The sequence below is a fragment of the Glycine max genome, chromosome 20 (assembly GCF_000004515.6).
Source record: "Glycine max cultivar Williams 82 chromosome 20, Glycine_max_v4.0, whole genome shotgun sequence".
NCBI classification, from domain to species: domain Eukaryota; kingdom Viridiplantae; phylum Streptophyta; class Magnoliopsida; order Fabales; family Fabaceae; genus Glycine; species Glycine max.
This window is the reverse complement of record NC_038256.2, coordinates 8,329,724-8,348,122: the sequence shown is the minus strand read 5'-3', so window position 1 is coordinate 8,348,122 and position 18,399 is coordinate 8,329,724. Positions and strand designations below refer to the sequence as shown.

The window sequence follows — 18,399 nt, the reverse complement described above, 5'->3', positions numbered from 1 at the left end:
TCTTGATTATATTCATGCTAACTGTTGGGGGCCTGCAAAAGTACCTTCACTAAGTGGTGGAAGGTATTTTATGTCCATAATTGATGACTACTCAAGAATGACATGGATCTACATCATGATTCAGAAGAGTCAATCTTTCAAATGCTTCAAAGAATGGAAAGCACTGATTGAAAAATAAACTAAAAGGAAAGTTAAAAGACTCAGAACTGATAATGGCTTGGAGTTTTGCTCAATAGAATTTAACAAATTCTGCAGAGATGAAGGGATTGCTAGATAGCTTACTGTTAGGAACATTGATGCAATCCTACCCCGCAAGGGCAATGGATAGAAGACTCCAAGTAGATTGGGCTAGAGATGCAAGAGAAGGTCCTAGGGTTCTTATGAGCCTTAGGATAAATTTCGGGCCCATGGGCTAAGTACAAGCCCACTTATCTTTGTAAATATTAGATTAAGGTTTCATTATTTTTGGGCCTTGTATTTAGGGCTCCATAATGTAGGTAGGGTACCCTAGAAATATAGGATTTTTCAACCCTTGTATTTTAGGGCACCTGGACTAGTTTTTGTATTAGGGGTAGTTTTGTAATTTCACATGCACTAAGTGAATATTTGATGTGTGTTGGGAAATAAATTTAATTGAATTGGTAGAAGCCCAATCCAATTAAATTTTAGAGGAGGAGGTGAGCATTTGCTTACTACACCCCATTGCCACATCATATAGTCACACTTTGTGCATGTCCTTCATACTTTACATGCCTCATGACACCTAAGCACACTTAGTGGAAAATCTTGGAATTGATCTTGGATTAGTGGGCTGAACCATAACTAAAATTCACTAATCATAATTAGTGAAATTTTGGCTCCAAAGTTTGGCTCCACAAATTCAAGTGAAATTTGAATTGAAATTCAAATTTCCCTCCAATTTTGTGTGACACTTAGGCTATAAATAGAGGTCATGTGTGTGCATTTTTTTTAACTTTGATCATTTGAATATTAAACTTCAGATTTCAAAGCTCATTTGGAGCACAAAATTTCGTGCTCTTCTCTCCCTCTCCCTTCATTCATCTCCTTCTTCCTCCAAGCTCTTATCTATGGTCTCCTATGGTGGTGACCTTCTTCTAGACTCATCTTCTCCTTGAAGTGGCGTCTCCTCTCTCTCTTCCTTCTCCATTCCGCTGTCATTCATCTTCCAAGAAGCAAAGGAATCCATTGATGAAGAAGATCCTAGGCCTACAAGCTCCAACGGAGCTTACATCAAACACTCCTCGGCAAAATGGAGTTGCTGAAAGAATGAACAGAACACTTCTGGAAAGAACAAGATTCCTATTGTCTAATGCTGGTCTTAACAGAAGTTTTTGGGGAGAAGCTATCAATACAACTTGTTTTCTGATCAATAGAACACCCTTTACTGCTATAGGACTTAAAACTCCTATTGAAATCTGGAATGGCAAGACTACAAACAACTCAAACCTAAGAGTATTTGGCTGCAATGCTTACTATCATGTCAATGAAGGAAAGCTGGTACCTAGATCAAGAAAGGGTTTGTTCGTGGGTTTTGGTGATGGGGTGAAAGGCTATAGGATCTGGTCACCCTCGGAAAAGAAAGTTCTTCTCAGCAGAGATGTAATTTTTGATGAATCACATCTTTTTCATCCCAAGCTTGAGGTTTCAATTGCTGGAACACAAAGCTACCACTCTCCTCAAGAAAAAGATGTAGAATCTATAACCAAAGACTCAGAAAAAGGGGGTCATTCCGAAACATCTCCTGTGGTTCTTCAAAAAGGTGAGAAATTAGAAGATTCCAATGCAAATGTGTCTCATTTAGCTACTGAACCTGATCCTCCACAGCTCAATTCTAGAATCAATCAGAGACCAAAAAGGGTCACTAAACCTCCTGAAAAATATGGTTTTGAAGACATGGCTGCCTATGCATTACATGCAGCTGAAGAAATAGATTCAAATGAACCTGCCACCTACAAAGAAGCTATCAATCATCCTGAAGCTGAAAATTGGTTGTTAGCTATGAAAGAGGAAATGGAATCTTTATATAAGAATCATACTTGGAAACTTGTTGAACTACCTAAAGGAAGACATGTGGTAGGTTGCAAGTGGATATTCAAGAGGAAACCTGGTCTTTCAGAAAAGGAAGGGATAAGATACGAGGCTAGGTTAGTTGCCAAGGGATTGAGCCAGAAAAAAGGAGTAGATTTCAACGAAATCTTTTCACCTGTGGTCAGACATACATCCATCAGGGTTTTGCTTGCTATTGTGGCAAACCAAGATCTGGAACTTGAACAACTTGATGTCAAGACTGCCTTTCTCCATGGAAGATTGGAAGAAAATATTCTAATGAAACAGCCTGAAGGGTTTGAAGTTCAAGGAAAAGAAAGGTATGTTTGTCAACTACAGAGGTCCTTGTATGGTTTGAAACAATCTCCAAGGCAAAGGTACATGAGGTTTGACAGCTTTATCACTAGCCAAGGATTCAAGAGAAGTCTCTATGACTGTTGTGTTTATCACAACAAGGTGGAGGATGGATCAATGATCTATCTTCTACTCTATGTAGATGGCATGCTTATTGCAGCAAAAAGCATGTGTGATATACAAAATCTGAAGATCCGACTGTGAAGAAAATCTTAGGAATGGAAATCTATAGGGACAAAACTCAGAAAAGGCTATTTGTGTCTCAAAAGGATTACATTCAGAAGATACTTGTGAGGTTTGGAATGGCTGATTCTAAACCTATTACTACTCCCCTTTCAGAAAAAGAGAAGTTATCTGCTATGATAAAGGTTCAAGCTTAGGCTGATCAGGACTATATATCAAAGGTTCCATACTCAAGTGTTGTTGGCAGTCTCATGTATGTCATGGTATGCACCAGACCTGACCTTGCTTATGCTGTTAGCATGGTCAGTAGGTTCTTAAACCAACCTCAGAAGGAACATTGGAAGGCTGTGAAGAGAATTTTCAGATATCTTAAAGGGACTGTAGATGTAGGTTTGATCTATGGATCTCACTCAGATTACTGCCTCACTGGCTATTCTGATGTAGATTTTGCTGCTGGTCTTGTCAAAAGAAGGTTCCTAACAGGGTATGCTTACACCCTTGGTGGCTGCTTGGTGAGTTGGAAGGCAACACTTCAACTTTCTGTTGCCCTCTCAACTACTGAGGCTGAATATATGGCTCTTACTGAAGCTGCAAAGGAAGGAATTTGGCTAAGAGGTCTGATAAATGATCTCGAAATTAATCAAGAATATGCTAACATCTACTATGATAGCCTTAGTCCTATATGCTTGGCCAAGGATCAGGTTCATCATGATAGAACCAAGCATATAGATGTTAGATATCACTTCATTCGGTCAAAAAGAAGAATCAAAGTTCACAAGATCAGCACTCTGCACAATCCTGCTGATATGTTCACAAAGCCAGTTCCAAAGAGCAAGTTTGATCACTGCTTAAGCTTGCTCAATGTTGATTGCTGGGGTTGAGTTCATGTATGCTTGGAGGGTGCAGTTTGTGTCTTATATGGATGTTAGTTCAAGGTGGTGAATTGTTGGGTTGTGACTAAAATCCATATGGAAGTTTATTCTGTTATTTTTCTATTTTTTCCTATGCTTATATAAGGCAAGGATGCCCTGTATTTTTTGGAATAAGCTTCCACTTGTGTATTGCATCAGTAATAAGAAAAGGCTTTCTGTTTTCCCTCCTGTGGATGTAGCCTTACTCAAGGTGAACCATGTAAATCTGTTTGTGCGTTATTTCTCTTTTTTTTCATCTCTTTCATTTTGCTGCAACATTGGTGTATGACATTTCTGTTCTGCTGCATCTACTACTGTTGTTCTTGTTTGTTTTTTATCACTTCCATAACAATACTCTTCTGCATGGGTCCTCACTGCCTTGCACCTTCAAGAATCTCTATGTGTTGTGTGTACGTGGTGTTACCGTGTTCTAGCTTTTAGACATTAGTCATGTCGAAGTGTTTATATTCATGTTGTGTCTGGTATCATTGTAAGACTCCCTGCTTCATAATCTATAAGTAATTTACTTGAGAACCAATCATCCACTATTGATGGTGCCATCAATTCAACGGCAAATACTATGTCGTCAGTGCCTGCAATGCCATGGGTTGTTTGTTTGTACAATTGTTATGTTTGACATGAATTTGGAGAACAGGTTCGATTTTGGAACCCGGCCACATGGATCATGACCGAATATTCACCATACTTGCATATCAATTCAAGCAACTATAAAATCAAACTTTTGGGGTTTGGATCCTATGATTGGAGTGGCACTTGCAAGGTGGAGATAGTCATTTTGGATGTCATCTAACAACATTTGGAGGTGAGAGTTCTATGCTTGGGTGACACTTGTTGGAAAAAGGTTTCAACTTGCCCTGGTTTTCACGTCATCGACCCCCGCACTCGTATCGATGCGGAATTTGCAAGCGACACTCTCAACTGGTTAGCTCATAGAATTTTGAGTTCTCATGAAACTTATAGTGTCTCTGAGTTAGCAATTTTTTCATATGATCTGAGAAACAAGGCATACAACTGTTTGTTGATGCCTTATCTATGTAAGAATGAAGATGTCTTGTTGCTGATAGGAGATTCCAAACTTGTTCTCCATAATCGAAGATTTAATAGAATAGACCATATTGAAGGTTTCAAAGGAAAATATGTGCTCTCCCATGAGCATGTTCATAGCTTGGTTTTACCATATTGAAACTAAGCTGCCTGCATTTGCTTATATGAATTTATGTTAAATTATGTAAGTAATTTCAGAATTTTGCCCTTTAATGAGATTTTGATGGTTCCTTAGTTTGATTAATTTGCTAGATGGTTTTATTGGATATTGATAATGGTTCAAATTTCTATGGATGGAAGAAATTTATCATAATTTTATTCTCTCTCAAATATTTTATTCATGGGTAGGTAAAAAAAAAAGGTTTTAAACAAGATGCTAAAAAAGACTATGACAGTGGTTTCAATTCTTCACTTAATAAGTTAATAGTAGCGTCTTTTAATTTGTTCTTTAATTTACTTCTATGAAATACCATAATTGGATTGTGATTGTCTTGTGTTATGTTTTTTATATGCAATTTCATTTCAACTGCATTGCACCTATTCAAATCTAAGAACCTCATTATTCTCTTTTTTGTATTAAAATGGAAATTTCTTAACCTTTTTTTACCACCAAATATAACTCATTCAAAGAGAATCTAATAAAAAAAATTAGGCTTAAATATGCTTTTGATTTCTGATATATACATATCCAAATTTTACATTTGGTTCCAAATATATTTGAAAATTTTCAAACAAAAAATTTATTAGGAATTGAATACAAAATTTGAGTATATATCATAGATCAAAAACATATTTAAATCAAACGATTATCAGTTTTGTCCACGAGTATAACATAACTAAATAGCTAGAAAATGGGCAACTTCTCGATGTAGGAGAACCGACAATGATGGTTGATGTTGCTTAGAGTGACACAATCCACCACTATTAAAATGAAATAAAATGACTTTTGTTAACATTCATATGTATTGTAATGACGAACAAAAGAGTCTAACTTAATTGATTGAGCAAAATGTATGAGTATACATATATAAAAATATGCTGCAATGACATCCAAGCCGCCTTATATGGTGTCCACTTTCAAGAGGCAAAGATCCTTTGCTAGTTCCCAAACAAATCTCATTCCCAAAACTTCAGCAATTCTAGGGCGAGGAGTTTCTTAACTTTCAAGTTGCAGTTGCAAATATAGAGGCAGATCTGTCTCTGAATATGACAGAAATGCCTATTTCGTAGCACGAGGAGTTTCTTCTTGCCGTCAAACAAATGATCACTTTCCCCCCATAAGATAGAAGAAAATGCAGCAAAAAACACAGTAAAAATGGTTCTAAATTGCAGTAGTGTGTTGATACTGGTTAATTGTGCTTCATGCAGTTTGTGATCACTGTCCGTTTGGAAACACCAAGAATCAGTTTCTTACACTGTTGCACATGATTAATGTAAAATCTAATAATCTATGACTGAGATTAATTTGGATTCACATTCTAATTACGTTAAACAAATTCAAAATTAAAATTCTACCAAAATTAATTCTGCTAAACTCTTAAAGAAATAGAGCCTAATATGTGTGGAGGAAAAAAGTAAAGCTACTTTCGGCTTGAAAAGTCAAAAGGGCGAGGCTTTTTTTATCTAGTTATGAGAAGCTTTTTCCCCTATGTATATATAGGTTGGCTATGCATTTAGGTGTACAGCAAAAGTATCCAACTGTATTTTGGTGATGAAAAATGAGAAAATGAGAGCTAGTTTGAAGATAAGTTTTGCGGAAAGTCTCCATACTTTCCTTATTACTCTGAAGTATAAGCTCTGGACATTCAAGTCGTGTATTTTGTAATCAGCAGTAAGTTGAGCAAATAGTATGCTCAAATTGTTGATGCGATTTGTCATTAAGGTGAAACCATAATAAATTTTGTTGAGAAGAGAATATTTATTTCATATGTACTTATGTTCATGATAAAGATTAATAATCACTTCCGATAGGAATTATTTAAAAAATATAAAATTTCCTCTTTTAAGAATATTTATTATGAATTGATTTTATATAATTTGATGAGTGCATCTAATTTTAAATCTCTTCTCCTGTGTTTTGTTTTTGGGCAACAGTTGACAAGATAGATTATACCATCGCAAGATGCATATTAGTAACATTAGGAATGTGCATGGATTGAATTTTTCATTTGATATATTTACATGTCTTGTTATTCCTATCACTCTGCTGAGTCTAAATGTTATTTTATTATTAACACCCTGGTCACCAGCAATATATTATGGCTGTATTACTTTAATGAAGTCTACAACTTAAATTTCACCTAGGCCTAAATAGATATCTAGACTACTATTGTATTCAATAATTTTGAAAATAGCATCAAGATGAAAGTCATTATTAATTAAAAAAAATAAAGATTAAAATATAATTTTCATCTTCTTATTTCTCAAATACATGATTTTAGTCTTTCTATTTTTTAATTAAAATATTTTATCTTTCACTTTTAAAAAGTTTACAATTTTAGTCTTTTGTTTTTCAATTGAGGTATTTTGTGTCTCATTTTAAAAAAAAATTTAATTTTAATTTTTGTGACTAATTTTAAATGTTGATTTATGTATTCTGTAAATATTGATTAACAAGTATTTGTTTTTATCAACATGACAAATATTTTTTTAATTATTTAATTACTAACAAATTAATTTATTTTAAAAAAAAACTAAAATTACGTCTAAAATTGACTAAAGAGACTAAAATTATAGATTTTTTTAAAAATTAAAAACAAAATTTTTCAATTAAATAATATAATGAATAAAATTATGGATTAAAAAAAAATAAAAGAACAGAAATTCCAGTTTAGCCAAAATTAAACTACCCCACAGAGCACAGAGCTCTCCCATCCAAATTTTATGCCATTCAATAAGATGAACCCCACGTGCATCCTTAATCTCTTTCTTAATATAAAGTGCATAAAAGCTTGTATTTCCAAACACTTATGCTATCCTAAACGTGACCAATAGTCACATTAAGTGAAAGGCTGTAAGGCTATTGTCAGTGTTTTCAAATATCCACATTGAGCGCAGTTGAGATAAACAACAACTTGATAAATAATTAGGTCTGCTCCAGTAGTTCTCACATGCCTTTTATGCCTTTAGTCCAATTGAACCATACTAGTAATTTTTTAGGTATAGAATTTTACTCTGCTCTGAAAGCATTATTGTTGCAAAGGCTCGATAAGTGTTGGGTCTTCCATATATCCTTGTCTGCTGTAAGTCAGTTAAACATGATTAATCTTTGTTCTTTTTTGAATTTGAAAAACCAACACAAATCTGAGCCTTCAAAACTCAAGCAATCTGAAATTTCTCCAAATTTTAATTACTTTTATTTTATTGTATCACATTCAGAAACTTGAAATTATATGCAATTCAAAGTTAGGTGCATTGGACTACCTAATAATGATTAGGAGAACTTACTTAAAGGAAATAACAATATCGAACATATCTAAATCAGAGGAAAACTATAAACAACAAACAAACGAATTAGCTTTCACCCTGGAACAAAAAATTATAAATTAATTAAAATCCCTTGAAATCATGATAATTGTGAATTTTCTACTTCAGCAAATAAAAACACAAAAAGACTATGACTTGACTAGAATCAAAATAGTCTTCCTGATGCAGGTGGTCAAGATAGTAAAAATATTTCAAACTCTAGAAAAACAAAAACTAAAGATTCCTAGCATAATGATAATACATTCATTAACAATAAATGTGAATGATTCTTTAATTCTTTCAATAAAAAGAATAAAAATTCAGACAACAAGCCAATCACAATAGCTCATTCCCAAAGACTAACCCAACTCATGCGTGGGACCACAACCTTAGGTACACCCAATCCTATGATCCCTTACGCACCATTGTCTGCTGGTCACACTACAATGATGCCACATGAACGGCGCAATTTAGCATTCCACACCCACATAGGCAGCGCGTCGATAAACCTCCGGCAAATCCACCCCTCTCCCCCACTCTTCGGCGACGCAATCATAAACAAAAACAAACCCTTCTTTAACTCCTCTCACTTCATTCAAACTTTGAATTAAAATCACCTTATCCCCAATTCCCACACAACTAAACCTAATTCTACTGTCCACTCTAACTTGCGCCGGTAGCGGCGGGCTCTTTATCCTACACCATTCTCCAAACACATTGTTATTGTAATTATCATTACCATTATAATTGTTGTGATTTTTTCGTCGGGCGTGAAAACTCCAAAATGAAAGCTCCACCGCATGGCTAGTGAGTACATACACGCACCCGACCGCAGCACAAGCCGCCACCACGCAGCCTCCACCGGGTACGGTCCGACTCCGGAGCCACACGCGCGCCTCCACGTCGAACAAATCCATCGAGCTGGCGTACGCTGCGTGAGCCTCAACTCCGCGAGAAGCACGTGGGAACAAATTCGGTAAATTCTGTTCCGTGGCGCCAATTCTCAACCCGCCAATGACATAGAACACCCCTTGGAAAGATGTTCCAAGGCAGCCATACCTCTTCCTCGGCGCGTTGCAAACCACGCTCCACGTGTCAGTCTCGGGATCATATTCTTCGACAGCGGAGGTTCCAGAACTTCCGCCGGAAACGTAGATTTTTCCACCGACGGCGGCGAGGGCGAACTTTTTGCGCGGGAAGATCATGGATGCGCGGGTGGAGACCGTAGCGGTCCACGTGTCGTATAGCAAGGTGTTGTTTCTTCCGACGAGGTAAATTCTCGGACCGACGGAGCACGCGCGCGCGTGGGCGAGTAAGGAGTGGAAATTATCTAGAGAGTGTGCGTCGTAGCAAGGGACGAAGAGGGAGGGGTGCCACGCGCCGTCGAGGAGCGTGGCGGAGGACAGGCCAAGATTGGTGCCGGCGATGGCGACGGCGGTGTGACGGAGGAGGAGGCGGTGGCGGCGGAGGTCGGAGAAGTCGGGGGAGCTGAGGAGGCGGGACCAGCGGCGGCAGACGAGGGAGAGGGCGGGGAGGGAGGAGGTGGGCACGCGGGAGAGGCAGTCTAAAACGATGTCATCGGGGAGGGAGGATATGGTGGTTGCGGGTACAGGGGAGTTACGGTGGGATTGCGGCGGTGACGCGAGTTTCGCGACGGCGTCGTTTGGGTTGGGGAAGCATGACTTCATGAGCCATGCGAAGTGGCGAGAGTTGCAGCTTTCTCTCTCTCTATCCGAACCCATGAGAAAATAGAGAGTTTCGGGTGAAGAATAGAGAGAGATAGAGAAAAAATGCGTTAGTGAGTGTGCGTGAAAGAGAGAACCAATGAGGAAGGGGGGTACTATTAAAAATAGTGGCATAACATGGAAGAAAAAGTAATCACAAGTCACAATGCTTGATATCCGTGAGTTACTTTTTGTCTTTTGGGTTCGGGGTAAAGAAAGAAACGTTTGATTTTTACTGAGATAGAAGAGAAAAATAATCGAAAAATGGGTCTGAAAAATGAAAAGTTTAATTGTACTTTTTATCTTTAATTTTTATTTTTATTTTTCTGAATTTAACTCTTAATAAACTAATTTGATGTATTTTATTTTTAACTTTTAAAAAATTTATAAATTTTATTTTTTGTTATTTTATTCCTAATATAATTACATTTATTTTTTATAAAATTTATGCCTAACTTTCTTATTTTATTGACAAATTATGCTCTGACTTTTACGCTTATTAATGTATAAACAAGGGATGGTAAAATTTATAAATTTTTTAAAAGTTTAAGATAAAATATGTCAAATTAAAAAGTTGACTTAAATTTCTCAAAAATTAACATGTTGAGAGTAATGTTTTGTTTTTCTACTAATATTGTATAAATGTTATTTAAACAAATTATGGCACAAAAATAAATAATAATAAAATATTTTATTTATTTAAAGATATATAGTTTTAGGTTGAATTATTTAGAAGGTCTCTAACTTATTTAGGAATTTTAAAGTGAGTTTCTGAATAAAAAATAATAAGAATTTTTTAATTAAAATGGTATGTTTTTAGTTAGTTTAAGGTGATATGGAATTGTCAAAAATATTATTAATATAATCTAATATTACTGTTAGATAACTTTATTTTTTAAGTATGTGATCATGAGTATTTTATGTTCGTGCATATGAAACTACGTTTAGAATATGTTAGTCATTTAATTGGATATCTTAAGAAATTGGTGATTGACTACCAATTGATGAATACTCGATTCATCCAAAAAAGTGTCAAAAAATTATAATTTATGATAGTTGTACCATAGCTGGCCAATGTGATATTCCTGTGAAGGTCTATCACATCTAGGGGCCCAACTCCTCTAAGATCCTCGGGCACGTATCATAAGATATTAAGGTTACAAGATCTTTAGGCACATATTGTAAGCGATTTAAGGTTGCTTACCAACTAAGATTTTGGCAACATGGGATGTTTAACTGACAACACTAGGATGATGGTCAGGATCCAAGCCTCCATGGAAAAAGAAAACCGATCAAGAGCTATGTTGAGACTAACAACCAGCAGAGGAGGCTAAAGGACTACATAACCTTGCAATCTCGAGTGCTGAAATACGAAGAGACTAAGTTTGAGAAATGGTCATTCTCTACATTGCCATAGAGGCTAAAGGGATGCACAGCCCCACAGTCTCAAGTGCATAATCACAAAGAGGTTAAGTTTGAGAAACAATCGTCCTCCACACAATCTTGGAGGTTGAAGGGATGTACAACCATGCATTCTCGAGTTTGAGGAGCGTTCATCCTTCGTACTCACTACTAGAAAAATCAGATTTAACATCGGCGGATTAACATCGGTTTTTGACAAAAACGATGTTAACATAAACGCAGTGGCATAATTATAAATAATGTGTATCTGTTAACATCGGTTTTGAAGAAAACCAATGTTAACGAAGTGGCGTTAACATCGATTTGTTGAATAAAACCGATGTTAAAGTTCACATCAATTTGTTAACATCGGCTACATTTTAAATTATATTTGATGCGACCTATTTTGCTCGCGCTCTCTTCTTCTCCGTGTACCCTCTCGCTCTCTTTTCTCCATTGCACTGTTAACATCGAAGCTTGTTGTTCTCCATTGCACTGAAGACCGTGACAGGTCATTTTTTGTTGTCCATCCCCAACTTACCTAGGTACGTTTCGTCTACCTGTGTTGTTCTATTGAATAACTAGGTTTGTTTCTGGAACTCGTGGTTAAGCTAAGGACCTTTTTTGGTTTCTGGTGCAAGGATTAGGGAAGTCGTGATGACCTGAGGTACATTTCACTGCCAATCTCGCCGGCATTGTCGCTGTTGGGTTCGAGGTAAGCTTCATGTCTTCATTGTAACTTTGTGCTTCTGCATACATGCTCTTTGTGCTCTTTGTTCTTTGTGCTTCTGCATCTACTTTCTTCCTTCACTGTTGTTGTGTACTCCTTTCTTTCATGCTCTAGTTCTTGTTTCCATGCTTTATATCCTATAGCTTTTTGGGATAGTGCCTATTCAAGTTGTTTGGCCTTATTGTTCACAACTTCAGCAGCTTCTATTGTTGGTTTTGAGTTCCATATGTATTTAATTTTTCATTGAAATTGGATTATTGGTGTTGTCTATTGATGACTTTGTCTCTTTGAATTTCAATGAATGATTTGTTCAAAGCCAGAATGGTGGTTCTTTTGATTCTTTATGTGCTCACGAGTATGTAAATATTCTGTAATGTTATCTCAGGTTGCTCGTTACAAAAGGCTTGCATTGAGCAAAGGATTTTTTCTTCCAAAAGGTATAGACTCTCCTCTCGATTTGATTATCATATGACTGAAACTTTTACATTTTAAAAAGTGTTAACTAGGGGGCTGAATTGTTAGTTAGCCAGGTAGTAGGAACAGATATTTCCCGTTTGAGGATCCTTATAAGGACGTAGACATGAGAGTATGTGATGGACATTTTGCCACTATGTTATGTTATTAAATAATGTGCGTAGAACTTCTTTGCATTCTTTAGAGGAGCCAGGCTCTGGGATTACTAAGGAATACTTTTCCTTGTAATATTTCTGTTTACAATACATAATATATATTTAAGAAACACAACAATTTTAGGTGTATTTGATTTGTAGCTAGATTTTAATATTATTTTGCTAAAGAAAATAAAGAAAGAAGGCCCTTACAGTAAAGTCACATGTGAATCTCCACATGGATTCCATGAGCTGTCCAAGGTTCACTCCCTCTCCATAGATTCCATAAATGAAGAGAAACCCAAAAGGTGTACAAAGTGAGTCACTACTACTCACCCATGTTTTGAGACAAGGGAAAACTTTCTCTCTTGCATGATTTAAGGTTGTAAGAAGAAACCTTAGTAGTTGGAAGTTTCTAACTTGAAGCTTATAAGCTTCACAAATGTTCCATATGCTAAATATGACCCATGATCTTGAGGTTTCATTGTTATTAATAAGATCTTCATTATTTACTTTGCTCCACAAGTTGAGTCATCCCTCTTCTTTGTAGTAGCATACCCATGTTCTTAAGTTGAGTTTCTCCTTCAGAATAACATCCATGTCCAATGGATACAAATCTTTGGTCCTCATGGTTCTTTTGTACAACGAAATTGCTAGATCTATGTCCACTTTGTCTATTTTTATATCCATGGAAATTTTCTTTGTAAGGGAACTAGTTGGTTGGACAAATATGACAAGTGAGCTGAGATTCACATAGTTGGATTTGATGGTGAATAGGTTTTTAGACGCATCATTGTTATTTTCAGTGGCTAACAATGCATACTCAACTCCATTTCTCACCATCCATTCTTCAGTTGCGGTCACAAGTCTTAGTGCAACCCTTTTTCTCCTAAAAATACCAAAATGTTCTTTGAATTAGGGTTTTAAAGTTAGACTTGTAGTTGTATTACAAATAGCAATGAAGAAAAATTGTTGATGAACATTTAGTTATTTTAGTCTAAGTTTATAGAAACCTTAAAAATCATAATATTGCATCTGCAATTGCGAACCACAATTTAAAACCATGTTTGCAATCTTATGCTTAAAGTCAATTTCCAAATTTATGTCCATTTAATGAAAGCAAAGTGAGCATTACCTGTAAGTAGGAGAGACTCTGAGGCCTAAGATACAACCCATTTTCAAGAATGGCCCAGAAAGAGTGCCCACATTCTTAATGATTCCCCGAACCACTCCAACAAGCTCCCTTGTGTCAAGAAGCTCAGCTACCTGAAGGTCATTATATGAACACATACATATATAATTATCCTTTTAATTTTGGTGTTGTAGCTGCTGTGATGAGTGAGTTTATATTATCCTTTTAATTTTGGTGTTGTAGCTGACCTATCAACATAGAATATTGATGTAAAGACTCATACATGAGAATTTAAAGCTAATTTTGTTTTGGCTCATGACTGATTTGTTATGATGAAAAATTGGTGAAAATTGATTTCAGAATCAGTTCTTGTTTTCATGGTCAAGAATGGGCTTAAAAACATGAATTTTATAAAATCATGCATGAAATTCCAAGCAAGTCCATTTGGCGTTAGTGAAAAACCCAACCAAATTTTCGGCGGTAGCCCCTGCATTGATGGCGGAGGTATGCTTAGGTGCCACCTTGCTGGTCCTGTTACCATCGCATATACCCTTTCCATTTTGAAATCTCAGTCCCTAACAAATCGAACTAGGTACACTGTATAATCGTTGCATTAGGAGTATTTCATTTTTTTGTTTGTGTTTATATATTGTACATAGGTGGGTCTACTTATTTTTATGTTTCCTTTGTTCCATATTTTAGTTTTTTCCAAATTGTTGCAAAGTTTATTTAAGGAGTTGTTGCTGAAAAAATTTCCAACATGCAGCTGTTGCCTGGTTTCCATCCTTTCGTACCTTTGTGGGTGCAATTGAGAAGGTACTAACTCCAAAATGGTATAAAGAGCATGGTAATTATATTCTTTTTACATGTCGATGTTTATTTTTTATGTTGTAATTGATTTATTGAGGCTAATTTTTTTCCCTTTGAGATGAAATGCAGTGAATGATTTGTTTGGTTGTTATTTATTGTTTCCTGTGTAGTATTCATTTCATGCTGCAAAGGTCTAGTTCAGTAGTTGATTCCATCTAGATCTAGCATTGCAAATCTTTTCATCAGTTAATGATGTTGGTTGCTGAAAAGAAGTTATCATTCATATGTGTTTGATGTTTCCATGATGTTATTTTAAGAGTTTTGTATCCCTAAAATCTGATTATTTTACAATTATTATTTTATTTTCAAGGATTCAATTACTTCAAATGACATGTTATTGTATCACATTCACATGTGCACTTTCCGCCACTAGATGCCCATGCAAGATTTTGCCCTGTAAATTAAGAAATTGGGTGTTTCCAGAACTGTCACATGACTTTGGTTGTCATTTTCAAAACAAAAGCCAACATAAACAAATACTACCTTGGTTGTCATTTTCTCTCTAAAATTATGAAAAAGAATTAAAATCTCACCAGGTTGCTTCGTTCCTAGTGTCTATTGCCATGCTTATTCCAAAAAGTCCCTTGGCTGTCCTGAATCTATCAAGTTGTTGATCTAGAAATCTAGTCCTTCTATCCGGGATCATTTTTTCTATGGTCTCATATAAACCCATTAAAACTTCAGTATCCAGATAATAGTTTTTGGCATAGTGAACCCAAATAAAATAAGAAATTAGTATTTTTTGTTATCTCTAAATAATTGTAGGCTATAATCCTTAGCAAATTGAAATTACTTGGGATTAAGATAGAATGAAGCAGCATGAAGATTGCTATGTAATTACAAATCCCAATGAGTATCAATTATCTTCCACACTTTCTTATATCGTGACTCTTGATTCTTGAAATTTGCAGCTATTTGTTCTTTAGCTTTATACACAGCTTCATAGATATATAGCATGACAGGTTTGGAGTGATACACTTAAAGCAATAGTGGATAAATTTCCAAAATCTAGAATCACACAAAACAACACTCATCACTAGTTTGCCCTCATTTTTACTAGCATGACTACCAGTTGCCTACTACTAAAGCAAACATAGATCGAAGAGCATTCTTTTGCTGTGATATACATTGTAGAGTGAGAAAAACAGTTGCAAACCTTATGATTACTGGTCTAGCTAACTCCCTTCCTTTGGAATGTTTTTTTATACAAGTTTAGCACCCATGGATGCCTATAAATGGAAGTTGTGATTTGCAATGGTATTATAGAATACTGATAGCTGACCATTGTCTTCAAGGATTAAATACTTTTATAAATTCGAACCACCTTAAATCTCTATGCATAATAATAAGTAAATTATATCCTAATTTTCTCACATAGGGATATAGTCACAAATAACATTATTTAAGACAACACTAGAGCTAGTGAACCGTGTCAAAGTTTCCTCTTCAAGATATCATTTAGAAGTGCTAGAAGTTAATTGCAAGCTAAAGCACATAATACCCAAAACTGCAAAATGGTGAAAAAAGAACTGAATTTTCTTTCATCCATAATAAACTTCTCCATAGTTTCCACCATGAAACATCGTGGGCACTTGTACAAAAGCTAGATTTGGCATGTACTGTTGATTCTTACTGTCACTACTTGGTTACCTAACTTTAACAACCACAAGATTTACAGAATTGTAAGTAAAGCGTTTTCTTTATAATAACAATCATATATATTATACACCAGCTGACCTATATGGTTGTACCTTACCAAAATGAAAGAAAAAAGATTCCTGACCATGCAATAGTAGCCACAAGAAAAGCAGATCCCAAGATAGAATCTGCATCATTTTAGTAAAGGAATCTGGTTTTGGTACATCTAGAGATCTAACTTCTCTACCATTAAAAACATGTTGACTTTCAACCGGATGCAGCCATGTATCAACCCTCTTCTACACTACCCCGTCAACTGCATCTCTTACAAGTTGTGACGAATATGTCTCCTTTCCACTAGTGATATATAGAAGCACCAACAAGAAATTTTAAGGGTTAAGTTAGTCCTCCATGTCTCAAAATATACAAGTTGACTGCTCTAAAATGACATCTTTATCGATTAAATGAGGTTGTCGAGTTATCCTCATACTGTCCCCTTCATGCATTGTTGTTATCTATTCCACTACAAGCTTGATTGGGGACTGGAACATGACCTAAATCCCTATCCAAGCTCATTTTCTGTACCTCAGCAGATGACAATATCTTTATGCTCTGGACACAGCTTACAAATTCTCTACAGGGAATTATAAGTTCAAGAATAAGATAATAAACCTGAATAAGATAAAATAGTAGGGGCTATGAACTACAAGGAATTGACTACTTACTCCCAAGGGTCGTCACCAACAAGAAGAATGTCGTTTTCCATCAAAACACTCCCACTTTTCCTTTCCATTCCCCCTAATTATTGCACTGCTAATAGTTATGATTAACTTCTTCAGTCATTTAAAATTTACAGTATTCAATATGTGATTGACCAGTTTTCTTCTTGTCACTGCTAATAGTTATAATTAACTTCTTCAGTCATCAGTTATTGTCTTTGTGACGTGCTAAATTGTCTGTTTGGGCTGCAATCTTTATCATGTATACATGCTTCTACTTCTATGAAAGAAAAAATTGTAAAGTTGACACTGAAATATTTTCTATTATAATCTTGTGAAATTTTTATATAGTGGCTTAATTGATGCAAGAAGAGTTGTTGAAATAGAGCTTTTGACCAGATTTCCATTTGGAGGTACGTATTCAGTCTCTTACATTGCTTCTAAGGAGGTCTGAATTAAATCTACTCTAGTTTTACAAGTTGGTAAATTTTATCTTTTGGCTTGTAATGTGTTTGCTATCCTAGTGATAATGTGTTTGCTATCCTAGTTGTTATCCTTGTAATGTGTTTGCTATCCTAGTCTCTTACATTCCTATTGATTTTGCATACAGGGCATAACAGAAAAGATTTTGATTCTAACATAATTACAAAATAGCAGGTAGGATAATCTTCTAGAGCCAATATCCTCTTGCCATGTCATCATTCTCTTCGCTGGACTTCCTTGACGTAATCTTGCAGATACTAAGGTTTGTTTGCTACCCTTTTTGTATGATTTGCTTTGCTGATGATTTTGTTGGTGAGAATTGCAATTGTTATATGGTGAAATTGATTCGGTGATTTTATATGAAAACCAAAAGCCCAGTCAAAAAATAGGTAAGGAATATAGATTACTTCATGAATATAACAACCACAACAAAGTTGTATGGTGCAAGAGTCAAAATTGAACGATTAAAATCTCTTAGCCACAAATAAAGTTGTATGGTGGCAATAATTGCCCAACTGCATATAGTCATGGCAATTAAAATCCCTTAGTGTCACATATCATATGAAAATTTAAAAAGCTATAGTAGTGAATATTCATTGACTCAAAGGAAAAATAACCAAATACAACTATGAATATGAGTGTGATTGATTACTTCACAGTTGTCGACACACACACACACACACACACACACACACACACACACACACACACACACACATCTCCCAATCACACACACACACACACACACGTGACAAGATATTCCTATCTCCCAATCTCTCTTTGATATATATATAAATGCAAAGATGCCTTATTTCTTCGAAGTCTAAATTGTCCCAGCCCAACTAACCTAATTAACTAACTACCTTTCTCACTGAAAAACTAACTCTAACAGTCATCTAACAATTGAGAGACAGAGTTTAGTCACCTTTGCTGGTACATCCTCCTCCACTCAAGAGGTCAGGTCTACTGGTTTCGTCCCCCATGGACGTCAGGATGTTCTCACAGCTGCTATTGGACGTCCAGAGCACCCTGGACGTGTCTGTGCTACT

The 18,399-nt window shown here is 35.8% G+C and overlaps 2 protein-coding genes across 2 annotated transcripts; both read right to left on the bottom strand.

The window, feature by feature from the left end:
- Positions 1 to 8,312: 8,312 nt before the first annotated feature.
- Positions 8,313 to 9,882, bottom strand: LOC100795689 (F-box/kelch-repeat protein At5g26960). Its single transcript, XM_003556750.5, has one exon. The coding sequence runs from the start codon at positions 9,785 to 9,787 to the stop codon at positions 8,516 to 8,518; it is 1,272 nt and encodes a 423-aa protein (XP_003556798.3). The 5' UTR covers positions 9,788 to 9,882; the 3' UTR covers positions 8,313 to 8,515.
- A 3,157-nt stretch (positions 9,883 to 13,039) lies between these two features.
- Positions 13,040 to 16,941, bottom strand: LOC100795159 (probable N-acetyltransferase HLS1-like). Its single transcript, XM_041013518.1, has 4 exons — positions 16,874 to 16,941; positions 16,734 to 16,782; positions 13,644 to 13,774; positions 13,040 to 13,397 (listed from the first exon to the last, which is right to left on the bottom strand). Exons 1-4 carry the CDS (start codon positions 16,939 to 16,941, stop codon positions 13,040 to 13,042), a joined length of 606 nt encoding a protein of 201 aa, XP_040869452.1.
- Between the last annotated feature and the right edge of the window lie 1,458 nt (positions 16,942 to 18,399).

Excerpts from the sequence above, each read along its gene's own strand:
- LOC100795689 (XM_003556750.5), bottom strand. The coding sequence starts at position 9,787 with ATGGGTTCGGATAGAGAGAGAGAAAGCTGCAACTCTCGCCACTTCGCA.
- LOC100795159 (XM_041013518.1), bottom strand. The coding sequence starts at position 16,941 with ATGGAAAGGAAAAGTGGGAGTGTTTTGATGGAAAACGACATTCTTCTT. Across the intron at positions 13,775-16,733 it reads AGATATTGTCATCTGCTGAG|GTAGCTGAGCTTCTTGACAC; the intron begins GTACAGAAAATG and ends AATGACCTTCAG. Across the intron at positions 13,398-13,643 it reads AGAGTCTCTCCTACTTACAG|GAGAAAAAGGGTTGCACTAA; the intron begins GTAATGCTCACT and ends TGGTATTTTTAG.